The sequence below is a fragment of the Notolepis coatsorum genome (assembly GCF_963971535.1).
Source record: "Notolepis coatsorum genome assembly, chromosome: 2".
NCBI lineage: Eukaryota > Metazoa > Chordata > Actinopteri > Aulopiformes > Paralepididae > Notolepis > Notolepis coatsorum.
This window is the reverse complement of record NC_140166.1, coordinates 228,783,356-228,796,825: the sequence shown is the minus strand read 5'-3', so window position 1 is coordinate 228,796,825 and position 13,470 is coordinate 228,783,356. Positions and strand designations below refer to the sequence as shown.

General features: G+C 41.6%; 2 protein-coding genes across 2 annotated transcripts in view; both read right to left on the bottom strand.

Annotated features, from left to right (window-relative positions):
* The window catches only part of LOC311222861 (protein transport protein Sec23A), a 72,715-nt gene extending 67,940 nt beyond the window's left edge, over positions 1–4,775 (bottom strand). Inside the window, exons 1-2 of the mRNA XM_084307500.1 lie at positions 4,724–4,775; positions 2,057–2,315 (exon numbers count right to left, since the gene is read on the bottom strand). Coding sequence (XP_084163626.1) covers positions 2,057–2,277 — 221 coding nt within the window. The 5' untranslated portion in view covers positions 2,278–2,315; positions 4,724–4,775. The remainder of the gene's footprint in view (positions 1–2,056; positions 2,316–4,723) is intronic.
* Positions 4,776–12,340: 7,565 nt separating this feature from the next.
* srp54 (signal recognition particle 54) overlaps positions 12,341–13,470 on the bottom strand; it is a 32,857-nt gene continuing 31,727 nt past the window's right edge. The window contains exons 16-17 of the mRNA XM_084307354.1: positions 13,309–13,404; positions 12,341–13,079 (exon numbers count right to left, since the gene is read on the bottom strand). Coding sequence (XP_084163480.1) covers positions 12,988–13,079; positions 13,309–13,404 — 188 coding nt within the window. The 3' untranslated portion in view covers positions 12,341–12,987. The remainder of the gene's footprint in view (positions 13,080–13,308; positions 13,405–13,470) is intronic.

Sequence of the window (13,470 nt, the reverse complement as noted above, 5' to 3'; positions counted from 1 at the left end):
ATTATTATAACCGCAAATTTTATCGCAATCGCAATATCTGTCCGAAGATTAGATTATTTCCCAAAATCGTGCAGCCCTAGTGGGAACCCGTCCTCTTCATCAGTGAAACACAGACCGTAGGCTACAACGGTTAATGTGCCTGTGGTGTTCGAAACGCAAGTTACCACTGGAATCAGTGCCTGAGAAGTAAACGGTAACGTTTCACCCCGACATCTAAATATCTCCCAAAGCAGCAGCAGCAGCCTGTTTTACAGGTGTTGCCGGATGCACCAAGAACCGATTCAGAGTCCTAAACTCAGCATCGTGATTCCTCTTCATTAGAGAGCTCCAATATGCTTCTATGTGGCAGAAATGCAGAAAATCAAGTCACTTGGCTTTGGACTTTAGTATTGGGAAAATCCTCCCAAACGTTTACATTTAGTCATTTAGCGCAGCGGTTCTCAACAGGGGTGCCGCAGAGACCTGCCAGGGGTGCCTTGAGATTTAAAATAAAAAAAATAAAAAGATTTTTTTTTTGGATTACAGAAAATGATCACTAAAGTGCTATCTGTTGCAGCTGCACTGTTTTCCATGAAAATACCATATTTGGATAAGTTTGACCATTTCTCAAAATCTGAAAATCATTATTTAATAAAACACAGAAAATGATCACCAAAGTTACTCTGGATAAAAAAAAACTTTACAGACAACATTGAGACAAAGCTTCCTGACACATCTCCATCCAAACTCTTGGAAGAACTCATTGAAATCTCATCCGATACCACTGGAGAGCTAGTTTCAGAGTGTGGTGCCGAGTACCAAGTATCTCATGATGCAGCAGTTAGGTGTTGATACCATTCAGCACCACATATCTGTGTGAAGCTGGCTTTTCATCCATGACCGCTCTGAAAACAAAATATAGGGCCAAGTTGAGCCTTGAAGATGACATGCGTGTTGTGGTGCCTTGTCAAAGATCTCCCCACGTATTGACCGTATTATTAGCCAGCAACAGCAGACCTCGCATTGAGCTAGAAATGTCCACTGAGTGAACGAGTGCTTATTTTCTGTATTTATTTATATTTTTTGAGAAATGGTAACTTGGTGGTCCTTTTCTATATTTAAAAAAATACATGATTTTCTGTTTTTGAGAAATTGTCAAACTTATCAAAATATGCTATTTTTATGGCAGCTGCAACAGATAGCACTTTTCTGTAATTTTTTTTAAAGAAATATGCTATTTGATTTACTACTACAAGCAGTGTAATGTCAACAGTACTAAGCCATTTAGACCTGAAACACCTGTTAATAATGCATTATATAGCCTGCATATACACACAAATGTGTTTCCCGGTTTCTTAAATAAACATTATTTTGAAAGCAAGCACTTTTGTCATCATTGTAGCAAAAAAGACAGGACCGGAAAAGTCTCTATCGTATGTAGGGGTGCCCTGGAATATTTTATTGAACACGGGGGTGCCTTGGCAGCAGAAAGGTTGAGAACCCCTGATTTAGCGGACACTTTTATCCAAAGCGACTTACTGCACACGTTCTGTACAACAAGTCAGCAGGAAGGGTACAACTCTGGTAAGTAAGATAAGATTGGTCGTCAAACAGTGTTGGGTGCTACAGTCTTGAATGCATAGTAGTAAAGACAGATTAGCATAGTAGGTAGTCATTTAGGCAAAGAAGATTACTTGGTAGCAAAGTGCATGATAGTAAAAGACAGTATGGTTAGTATATAGACCTAGAATAGCCTGCTTCTCTTTGATGACCAAACATGTTCAGCCCGTTCCGCAGGGAGGGGATCTGGGGGAAATAGCGTGAACCTCAGTGAGACTCCTCGCTGTCGGGTGAAAAGAAGCTGGCTGACTCCACATGTATCGGAGGAGGCATGTGGTAGTTCTACACTCTCCCCAGGCCGACAGTGGGGCAATGCGCGCAAAGACCAGGAAGGGAATTGGCATAACGACTAAAATTGGGATGGGTGAAAAATACAGAAAGCTCAAAAATAAATCGAACTAAAAAAAATAACCACAATTAGATCCCCCCCCCCCCCAAATCGCTCATCCCGACTCACCATAATGGGTTGAGGACGGCGCGGCAGGTGGCCCTGCTGCACAGAACCGGCTCGTACTGGATGGGCGGCAGGTCGGGCCTCTCCTTCAGCGGGGTGAAGAGCGCGGCCACGGGCACCACCATGCGGGTGGCCTCCAGGCGGCTGGACGGCCACACGTTCCAGCTGAAGCGCACGCCGTCCCGCTCCTCATTCTGAGCAATGTACTCTGGGAAGGTCGACATGAGGGGGCAGGGGAGGGTCTCACTCAGAGAACTGCAGACTAGAGAGAGAGATAGAGAGAGAGAAAGAGAGAGATAGATAGGGAGGGAATGAGAGGAACGGAGGAGGGGAGGAAAGGGTGGATGGGGGGACAAGATATCAAAAGTGCGAGAGAAAATAATTAGCAAAAAATAGATTCATATGAATTTGAAATATGTTACTTTGAAAAACAGCACAAAGATGGCCAATAACTAACCCTAACCTGACCTGAGAAACAACACTACCAAAGCTGTAAGAATGTGGATTAGGTTGAAATTGAGTCCTATTGTGCAATGTTAGTCCACAGTTAGTCGAATGTTAGTCCACAGTCCATAGTTGGCCGAACTTATTTCACATTGAATGCAGATAAAGATGGCTAAACAATTGAGTACCTCAGACGCTTAACCAAGTGTTGTGTTCATTCATAGTTAAAGACAGTAGAGGTTGAGTACTTTATTATCTAAAGACGGTAAGTTAGTGTTGTGTTCATTCATAGTTAAAGACAGTAGAGGTTGAGTACTTTATTAACCAAAGATGGTGAGTTAGAGTGTTGTGTTCATTCATAGTTAAAGACAGTAGAGGTTGAGTACTTTATTATCTAAAGATGGTAAGTTAGAGTCTTGTGTTCATTCATAGTTAAAGACAGTCGAGGTTGAGTACTTTATTATCTAAAGATGGTAAGATAGAGTGTCGTGTTCATTCATAGTTAAAGACAGTAGAGGTTGAGTACTTTATCTAAAGATGGTAAGTTAGAGTGTTGTGTTCATTCATAGTTAAAGACAGTAGAGGTTGAGTACTTTATTATCTAAAGATGGTAAGTTATAGTGTTGTGTTCATTCATAGTTAAAGACAGTAGAGGTTGAGTACTTTATTAACCAAAGATGGTGAGTTAGAGTGTTGTGTTCATTCATAGTTAAAGACAGTAGAGGTTGAGTACTTTATTATCTAAAGATGGTAAGTTAGAGTCTTGTGTTCATTCATAGTTAAAGACAGTAGAGGTTGAGTACTTTATTATCTAAAGATGGTAAGATCGAGTGTCGTGTTCATTCATAGTTAAAGACAGTAGAGGTTGAGTACTTTATCTAAAGATGGTAAGTTAGAGTGTTGTGTTCATTCATAGTTAAAGACAGTAGAGGGTGAGTACTTTATTATCTAAAGATGGTGAGTTAAAGTGTTGTGTTCATTCATAGTTAAATACAGTCTCTCGCTCCCCCCTCTCTCTATCTCCTCTCTCTCTCTCTCAACACTCTAACTTACCATATTTAAATAATAAAGTACTCAACCTCTACGGTCTTTAACTATGAATGCACACAACACTCTAACTTACCATCTTTAGATAATAACATACTCAACCTCTACTGAGTACTTTATTATCTAAAGACGGTAAGTTATAGTGTTGTGTGCATTCATAGTTAAAGACGGTAGAGGTTGGGTAGTTTCTTGTGATATATAACATGCACACTACTCCAAGTGATTTAGATTAACTTCACAACTGCAAATACATGGGCTGTCCAAAGCATTTTCAAAACGGTTGTTCAGTGCAAGAAGGGTTCAATTAACAATTACAACAACCAGCATAAATCGACCATAAACCCATTTTTACAGGCTGTTATTGACCTGCTTACCTGACATGACCATAATAGTGGACTCTGATACAGTAACTCAGGTGTATGTGGTCACTGTGTGACATCATCATCACAATATCAATACATACAAGTTCAGTTCACTGACAGCCATGTAACCTGCATTAGGGTTAGGGTTGTCATTCAGCGTTACCTCTCGTGATAAAATAAGAAAACGTGAAAGATTCAACTTTCCCTGGAGCTCACACTAGTTGCCCCTGACTGTTGTTGTTGTTGATGATCAACCTTAGCTTTTGCTTTCATCAGACGGTAAAACGTCCGTCCCTTAGATTGATGATAACATTCAGAGAGAGAGATTCCTAAACAATGTAATCACACAACGACCGACTGATCCATTCAATCAATCAATGACCCAGTAATCACTCAATCAACAGGCAAACTGATGCTAACGTTAAACTAGCAAGTGGGCTAATTCACCTGTAGCCCACCTCATGCACCGAATACCAACACAGCCCGGAATAAATGAAAGGAGAATCATTAACGACCACTTCACCTCATCATCATAATGCATAACTGTGAGGTTAATAAAGGTATCGAGACATTATTATTGTGTTTCTCTGTCTGTCTGTCACAGACTGGGCTAAGATAAGCCAGGCTATGCTAAGTTGTGGGCTAACCGTGGCATTCCAGCCGGCGAATGTGTGTCAGATAATTAACATTTTACCACTGCTGTGTCACTACATTCCTTGACAATTATCACACTCGAAACTAGTGTACCTTGTGTTCCGGACCAACGTTTAATTTATGGATATAAGAGTTGAAATATGAAAAGAAGTGAGATATTCACCTGGATATTATTGCGACTCTGTCCCACAGACCGGTGGCAGTACAGTGGCGTTGACTCTGACCGGCAGCCGCGCATGCGCAGACAGCAGCAGCGTAGCTGACAACGTAGCAAAACAACATGGCCGCCGCGCAGGGCGGATGCTCATGCCACGACGTCAAAAGGTGTGTCCAATCAGGATGACTCCTTACTTATCACCCTAAAATAGTTTTTAGGGCACAGAGAATGATGCATGATGAAAGGAAGTGAATAAATGAATGAATGAATGAATCAGGGTCTCCCATTTTCATTTCATATTGACATTTAAGACATACTCAACATACATGACATTTATGGCATAGGGACATATAGGTATTTAGTACTGATACATTTGTGACATATACGGTATTCAAATATACAGTACTGTTACTCATAGATCCTGACAGAGTATATACATATGATGGGGAGGAGACTGTCGATTAGGAGGGATTGATTGATTGATTGAAAACTTTATTAACAGATTGCAGAATGGGTACAGTACAGTACAGCTCAATACATACAATTGTTAAGGGGATGCAGACCAGAGAAAGACTTTCGTCTTGTTTACATCAAGGTCCCCCATTTTCAATTCATCGTAAGGGGGTGGGGGGTTTGGACATTTACGGTGGCCATTTTCGAATTGCAGCCTCCCGTAGGTGCTCTTTAAGAGCGGTTTTGAATGTGGGTAGGGATTCACATTCCTTTACAGCTTTGGGTAGGGGGTTCCACATTGATGTGGCATAATTGCGAAACGTGTTTAGTCCCTTGTTTGAGCCGAATCTGGGTTTAACATGATTTGTTGAGCTTCCTCTGGTGTTGTGGTCGTGGTATTCACTGACCTTTGGGAAGTATTTTGACATGTACATGGGTACCTTAGTATCGTGTAGTGTATCTTGTAGACCAGGCCCATTGCAAGTTGCTGTACTCTGTCGTCTACTATAAGCCATCCTAGGTTGTCAAAGTGTGCAGGGGTTAGGTGGGTTCAAGCTGGAAGTATTGTTGTTCTTTGTGTCCTGTCCTGTGGTGGGGGGGGGGCATTGTTGGTGTTTGTGCCGTGTGTGGGGAGGGGGTGATCCTTTGTCCTCTGCTGGCGTCTGTATTCCTTGGTGTGAAAGTCCGCGTTGTGGGGGGGGGGGCTGGTTGCTTATAGATGCGTCTGGAGGTCCTCCATGGGGAGGGGGGTGGGTCAATAAAATAACTCATGGGATATGTAGAGGTATGCGTGATATAGACACAGTGATATATATATATTAGTGCTGTCAGGCGATTAAAAAAATTAATCTAATTAATTACAGGATTTGTAATTAATTAATCTAATTAATCGCATTTTAATCGCATAACCATTTTATGCCTGATATTCTATATTCTATAATCATATTTCAAATTGCATGTGTCCGGATGGCAGAATTCAGTACTGTATCTACAAAACCTTCTGTTTGATCATCTTCCATCTATTAATTTGCTTAGATTTTTCAGGTCTGGTCAATTTGAGCATGGTGTTATTCACAGTCAAAGATAACAAAAAAATATTGATATTCTCATTTGGTTCATTACAATTTACTCAAAATAAAATTTTCATTCAATCAATCACAGCGCAGATTGAGTGATTGAATGAAAATGTTATTAACAGATTGCAGAATGGGTACAATACAGTACGGCTCAATACACACAATTGTTAAGAGGATGCAGATCAGAGAAAGACTTTCGTCTTGTTTACATCAGGGTCCCCCATTTTCAATTCATAATGAATTGTAAGTAAGGGTGCAACTTGCACTGTGCAATTCATTCTTTGTGGATCTAGCCCACAGTATTTCTGACACTGGGAATACATTCCCTGAGATTCATAGATGTCCCTAGAATCAGATACCAAGAACATGCAAATGGACCATATTAAAAAACATCTGTAAATGTGTATTCTACATTCTTATGGAATGAATGAGATACAAAAAAAATATTATATAAAAAAAAAAAATTTTGAGTTAATTTTCATAACGCGATAATTTGCTGTGTAATTAATTAATCTAATTAACGCGATAAACTGACAGCCCTAATATATATACCCCCCCACCCCACCTCCTCCAATGTACAGTTTCTTCATCAAATGTATATACTCTCTTTTTTAGACTATGTTTGTATCACAAACAGTACTGTATTTGTAGATCTGGTATGTCATAAATGTATAGATGTAGCAGTACTGTCTATCTGTATGTCATGTATGTTATGATGAATTGAAAATGGGGGACCCTGATGTAAACAAGACGAAAGTCTTTCTCTGGTCTGCATCCCCTTAACAATTGTGTAACAATTGTGTGAGTCTTTTTCTCTCACCTCCCAATAAGTTCCCTTAAAGTGTCATGGTTTGTAGTGATTTTATTTTACCATGGTACCCAGGCCATTGTATATATTAATTTCATCATGGTAAAAGTTGCATCACCCTGGTACCAGTTTGCAGTTTTGTACATAACACCATGGTATAATGCACTTTAGACCATGATACGTGTAGTACAGGACATGTATGAGGGCAGTGCGACTGTGGTGAGGTGTGGAGTGGGAGTGACTGAGGGGTTCAAGGTCGGGGTAGGACTGCACCAAGGGTCGGCCCTCAGTCCATTCTTATTTGCAGTAGTGATGGACAGGCTGACATACGAGGTCAGGCAGGAGTCCCCGTGGACCCCGTGATGTTCGCAGATGACATCGCAATCTGTAGTGAGAGCAGGGAGCAGGTGGAAGAAAACCCTGGAGAAGTGGAGGCATGCACTGGAGAGAAGAGGGATGAGGGTGAGCAGAAGAAGTAAGACAGAGTACTGTGTGAATGGGATTATAATTATTATGTTTTAAGAAAGTGAATGAATGTGGAGCCAGGCCGGGTCCCTGCAGCTTGAAGAGCTCTCACAACAACATGCTGTAAGTAGACTAATGTCCATAGAGATCAGCGGCTCAGACGCAGAGATTGATCTGAAACTTTAATAATAATAATAACTTCGTTTTATATAGTGCCTTTCAGAAGACCCAAGGTCGCTTTACATAGGGGGGGGGGGGGGGGGGGGGGAATAACAAAAGTAACAAGCATAGTGGACAGACACAACATACAAAGTGATAAATTAGGGGTTAAAGGCCAAGTTGAAGAGGTGGGTTTTGAGGAGTCCAGAGTTGGGGCGTTGCAGAGTTCTGCGGGGAGGGAGTTCCAGAGGGTGGGAGCTGCCACACTGAAAGCTCTGTCCCAAAGGTCCGCAGTCTGGTTCGGGGAATGGAGAGCTGACCAGTGTCCGTGGATCGCAGGGACCGTGACTGAGTGTAGGAGGTCAGTGAGGTACTGAGGTGCCAGAGCGTGGAGGGACTTGTAAGTGAGCAGGAGGGTTTTGTAGGTGATCCGGGATTTGATGGGGAGCCAGTGGAGGTGGATGAGGGTGCAAACTCAAACCACAGCACAAAACCATGTCTCAAATCAAGACATAATATGAAATGAAATGGTGTCAGGTCAGTATAGGGCTGGGTCATATGGACAAACCTTTTTATTTTTTTTTATAATAAAACACAAGAAACCCACTCCCATTGTCAAAATAAAGTCTAACATGCCTATAAATACGTATACTATGGAATTACACACTACAAATGTATTACGTGGCCCATAATGGCCCCCAAACAGCATCGCCGACTTCAACAGACCTGCGCTCTTTTGATGTGAGCTTCAGAATACCACATCATATCACAATATTTGTCTTACGATTTGACAGTGTAACAGTATCCGACAGTGGGCCGTTTAGTTTTCCAGTACACATTACGATGTGATATATGACATATTTCTTTACATTATTATCTTTTTTTTTTATCCACTTTTTTCTCCCATTTTTCTATATTTTCTCCCATCCCAATTTCGTATCATCCAATTCAACCCTCCCCTGTCACGAACGCTGTTTCTTGCCTCCCACAAGCCGGCTGCAATGTGGACTAAGTCATACATAGCACAAGTCCCCTCCGATACTTGAGGTAACAGCAGTCGCATCTTTTCACCTGCGCAGCTCGATCTCTCAGTGGCGAGGAGTAACGCGTGGGAGGCTCACGCTGCCCCCGACACTTCCTGATTCTACTGCGCAGGTGCACCAACCGACCTGTAGGAGTCGCTGTCCACAACGCCCGATCCCCACCCATCAGTTTCCCACCCCCTAATACGGCCAATGTGTATTAGTACGGACGACCAGCTAAACCGAAAGCAAATGTGGAGCGCTGGGCTCGAACAGACAAGCCCAGCGTCTCCAGATTTCGTGGCGAGCGCCTTGCCCACTACGCCACGTAGCCGCCCATTCTTTACATTATTATCTTAATACAACTGTGACAGTGGCTCAGGAAGTAGAGCAGGTCGTCTGGTAATCAGAAGGTTCCCGGCAGCATGTTGAAGTGTCCTTGAGCAAGATGCTTAAAGGGGAACTCCAACATTTTGGGAAATTAGCTTATTTAACATCTTCCCTGGAGTTAGACAAGAAGATACATACCTTTTTTGTCTCTGTGCGTGCATTTTAGCTTTGGGAATAGACGCTCCGTTAGCATAGCTTAGCTTCATCACTGGAAGTGAGGCAGGACAGTAGCCTTACAGTGCCTTACAGTGTATTGCAAGGTCTGACATTGACCAAACTTGATATGCATGACCTTGGTGGGCTCTAGGTCAACTCCTGAAAAGGGGGTCAATGTCAGACTTTGCAATCAAAAGTTAGGGGGCTAATAACCCTTGCCATAATTTCAGTGCGCCCCCTAACTTTTGATTGCAAGGTCTGACATTGACCCCCTTTTCAGGAGTTGACCTAGAGCCCACCAAGGTCATGCATATCAAATTTGGTCAATGTCAGACCTTGCAATACACTGTAAGGCACTGTAAGGCTACTGTCCTGCCTCACTTCCAGTGATGAAGCTAAGCTATGCTAACGGAGCGTCTATTCCCAAAGCTAAAATGCACGCACAGAGACAAAAAAGGTATGTATCTTCTTGTCTAACTCCAGGGAAGATGTTAAATAAGCTAATTTCCCAAAATGTTGGAGTCCCCGGGCGCGGCCCCACGTCTGCTCCAGTCTGTCCTTGGGGGGGAAGGACGATGGGATGGGTCAAGCGCAGAGGGGACATTTGATCGGTAACCCCCCCCCCCCAAAAAAGCATGCGTGTGTCGCTGCATGACAACGTAGCGATGTGTGCTACAAATAAAGACTTCAAATCCAGTTTCATAAAAGCGATCTATAAATGCAGTCTATTTACAATCGTCACAATGCTAATTAATGCAAAATGGTGTATCTTCTTTGACCGTTTATTTAATACAGCTGCAAGAATATTTTTTTATTAACTCATTTATAATGAATCATTGACGATGGTATAGTAACAATCCATACCTCCTTTGCATGTATCTACGATGGTAAAGGTCACATTCCCCACCTTAACGCAGTTGCCTCTGCTTTTCCATTTTCCCACTCGACCTGTTCTGTAACACCCGCTTGTTTCTGAGCACTTGACTGCCAACAGCTCACAGCCACAGCAGCAGTACTGTACCTGCAGTGTGTTGTTACCAGTGATGCCAGTAACTAGTTACTTTTTTCAGTAAATAGTAATCTAACTTGTTACTTTTTACAAGCCAGTAATCTGATTACAGTTACTTTTCCAAGTGGCTGTGCGTTACTATTTAGTTTACAGTCAGCTAGACCGGAGATGGGACTTGCGCTCGCGCACGCACACAGCCACGCACACATGAGAATAACAAACTATAATACCATGTTTTATATTACACAACGGTTTTACAATTTAATTAAAATTATATTATATACATTTTCTATTTTATTTCGTTTGGGAACCACTGTCCTAGAGTGCCTGAGCAGTGGACAGCTGTAACCTTATATGGCCTGATGGCTGATGACGTCTCATGATGACCTGTCTGAGCAGCCAATCGTGATTTATGACATTATGCACTTTCAATAAAGCATTATTTAAATTTTTTTTTTTTAAATGTTGTCATTCTTATGTTGTGGCAGCAGCAGGGGGGACGACGACTTCGTAACCTAGTTACTTTCAAATCAAGTAATCAGTAAAGTAACTAGATTACTTTTTAAAGGAGTAATCAGATTATTTTTACAAGTAATCTGTGGCATCACTGGTTGTTACTAGATGTGTGAATCACCAGAGACCCCATGATACACTATTATCACCATACTAGAGTCACCAAATTCAAATATCACACAATTGGCTCGGTGGGATTATCATTAATATTATTACTGATATTTTCTTTTGATAGTGTGGAAATGAAAATGAGTTAATATGAGTTGCACAAGATAATAGTGTGAAGGGGGTAGGAATACATACATTTACACTTAATCCTACTCCTTTTCGAACATTACTGTTTTGCTTGTTTGTTTTTTAATCCGTTTATTACGTTATGGTTTTATTTACATTTTATAATTTATTTCATTCGTTTTAATTTATGTTCGAAATAAACTCATTCATTGCAATTTATTTTTTCAACCACTTTATTTACAGTTGTACAGCCCTGGCCTATATTTTATTTCATAATTATATTATATTCTATTGTGCTTAACTTAGTTCATATTTTATTTTTCTCCACCTCTTTATTGTATTATCTGTCTGTTAATGTCTGTCCGCTAATGTCGCACCGAAAATGACCAAAGCAAATTCCTTGCATGTGAAAACTACTTGGCAATAAAGACCTTTCTGATTCTGATACTAGTCACCAAATTGAAATATCACACTATTGCGATTTATTACCTTTTTTCAACTGCAAATTAAGTCCCCAAAAGGGAAACTTTGTAAACATCTGCAATAAAAATATATAAAACATCATCCGTTTCATCTAATAAGAATGTTTTCAGTCCGTTCACCTCATGGCAATTTTATTGAGAGTAAAATGTGATTGTCTTTTTTTTTTTTGATCCACTTTTTCTCCCATTTTTCTATATTTTCTCCCATCCCAATTTTCGTATCATCCAATTCAACCCTCCCCTGTCACGAACGCTGTTTCTTGCCTCCCACAAGCCGGCTGCAATGTGGACTAAGTCATACATAGCACAAGTCCCCTCCGGTACTTGAGGTAACAGCAGTCGCATCTTTTCACCTGCGCAGCTCGATCTCTCAGTGGCGAGGAGTAACGCGTGGGAGGCTCACGCTGCCCCCGACACTTCCTGATTCTACTGCGCAGGCGCACCAACCGACTTGTAGGAGTCGCTTGTTCACAACGCCCGATCCCCACCCGTCAGTTTCCCTCCCCGTAATACGGCCAATGTGTATTACTGCGGACGACCAGCTAAACTGAAAACAATGTGGAGAGCTGGATTCGAACACGCGAATCCTAGCGTCTCCACACTGGTGGCGAGTGCCTTGCCCACTACACCACCTAGCCGCCCAGTAAAATGTGATTGTCAAGGAAAATACAAATAAAATATATATATATTATTTTTTTCTTTCTTTGTGGCACTGTAACAATAATATTCTCACGCTAATTATTGCAATATATTGCTGTATACATTTTGTACCCACCCCTAGTTATTACATCCCTACTTCATCATATAAACACAGGAATAAAAAGCATCCCGATAAGAAATACACAAGAGCTTTCAAAACGTTGCAATACAAATTTTAATTACAACATATGACAAAAATATTGTCACAAACTAAGTACGTTATATTATCCGTCGCAAACTCGTCAAAATCAGAAACCAAACGTCATGATTTTACTATTCCCGTCTCTCTCTCCTCCTCTCTCTCGCTCTCCTCCTCTACGATTAGTGTAAAATCACAGATCTCTGAATCCAGACGAGAAAATAAGCCTGTGCATAATCTTATACACAAGGAAGTTAAAGAATTATATTACCAAGGCCAAAAAAAAAAGGAACTGCTCAGCGACCTCATCTCATCCTTCAGGTTAAAAGTCTTTATATTCAGTCCACACAAGCTCTCCTCTCCTCCGTTTCAAAACACCGCGACGGAGGTCTGGTCTGACCTTTAAACCCCGTCTTCCTTTCTTTTGAAGAGGTGGACAAGAGAAAGGATGTGAGGAACAGAGAAAAAAAAAACGGAGATTCATCCTCTTCTAATTTAAAACACTCCTCTTACCTTCTCCTCCTCCATCTTCTATAACTTTTCTCCATTTATTTCCAACCCTTTCACCTAATTTATTTCTAAAAACAGGTGGATCTCCATCCTTTGTAGCACGTAATAAGGCTGGTCAGTGTGTGTATGTGTGTGTGTCTTGTGTGCGACTGTGTTCACATGTTGTTGAAGCCCATCATTCCTTTCATGTTGCCGGCGGCCCCCTGCTGGAACTGCCTCATCATTGACTGGAGGCCGGCCATCCCACCTGCAAGAGAGACCAATCAGACGAGTCGGTTAAACACACAGTACTGAGTGGATGGAAAGCGTCTTTAGCTTAACACTTTCGCGGCCAACCACGTATATATACGTTATTGGTCGCCAGAGGTTAGCGGCCAAAAACGTATATTGAGTGGATGGAAAGCGTCTTTAGCTAAGACAACACTCTGATGATGACAAGTGTGTTGATAACATTGTCATGGAGAGTGAAGCTTTACCCATGTGGTGCAGAACTCTGGGATCCATCATCTTGGCCATCTGCTGGTTGAGCTTGGCCATCTGAGAGGGGTTGACGTTCTTCGACATGTCACCTCCTGAGAACAGAGACGTGTAGGATGATCATATATAGACGTTCTACAGTTTGACCAGGCAGTGAGTAG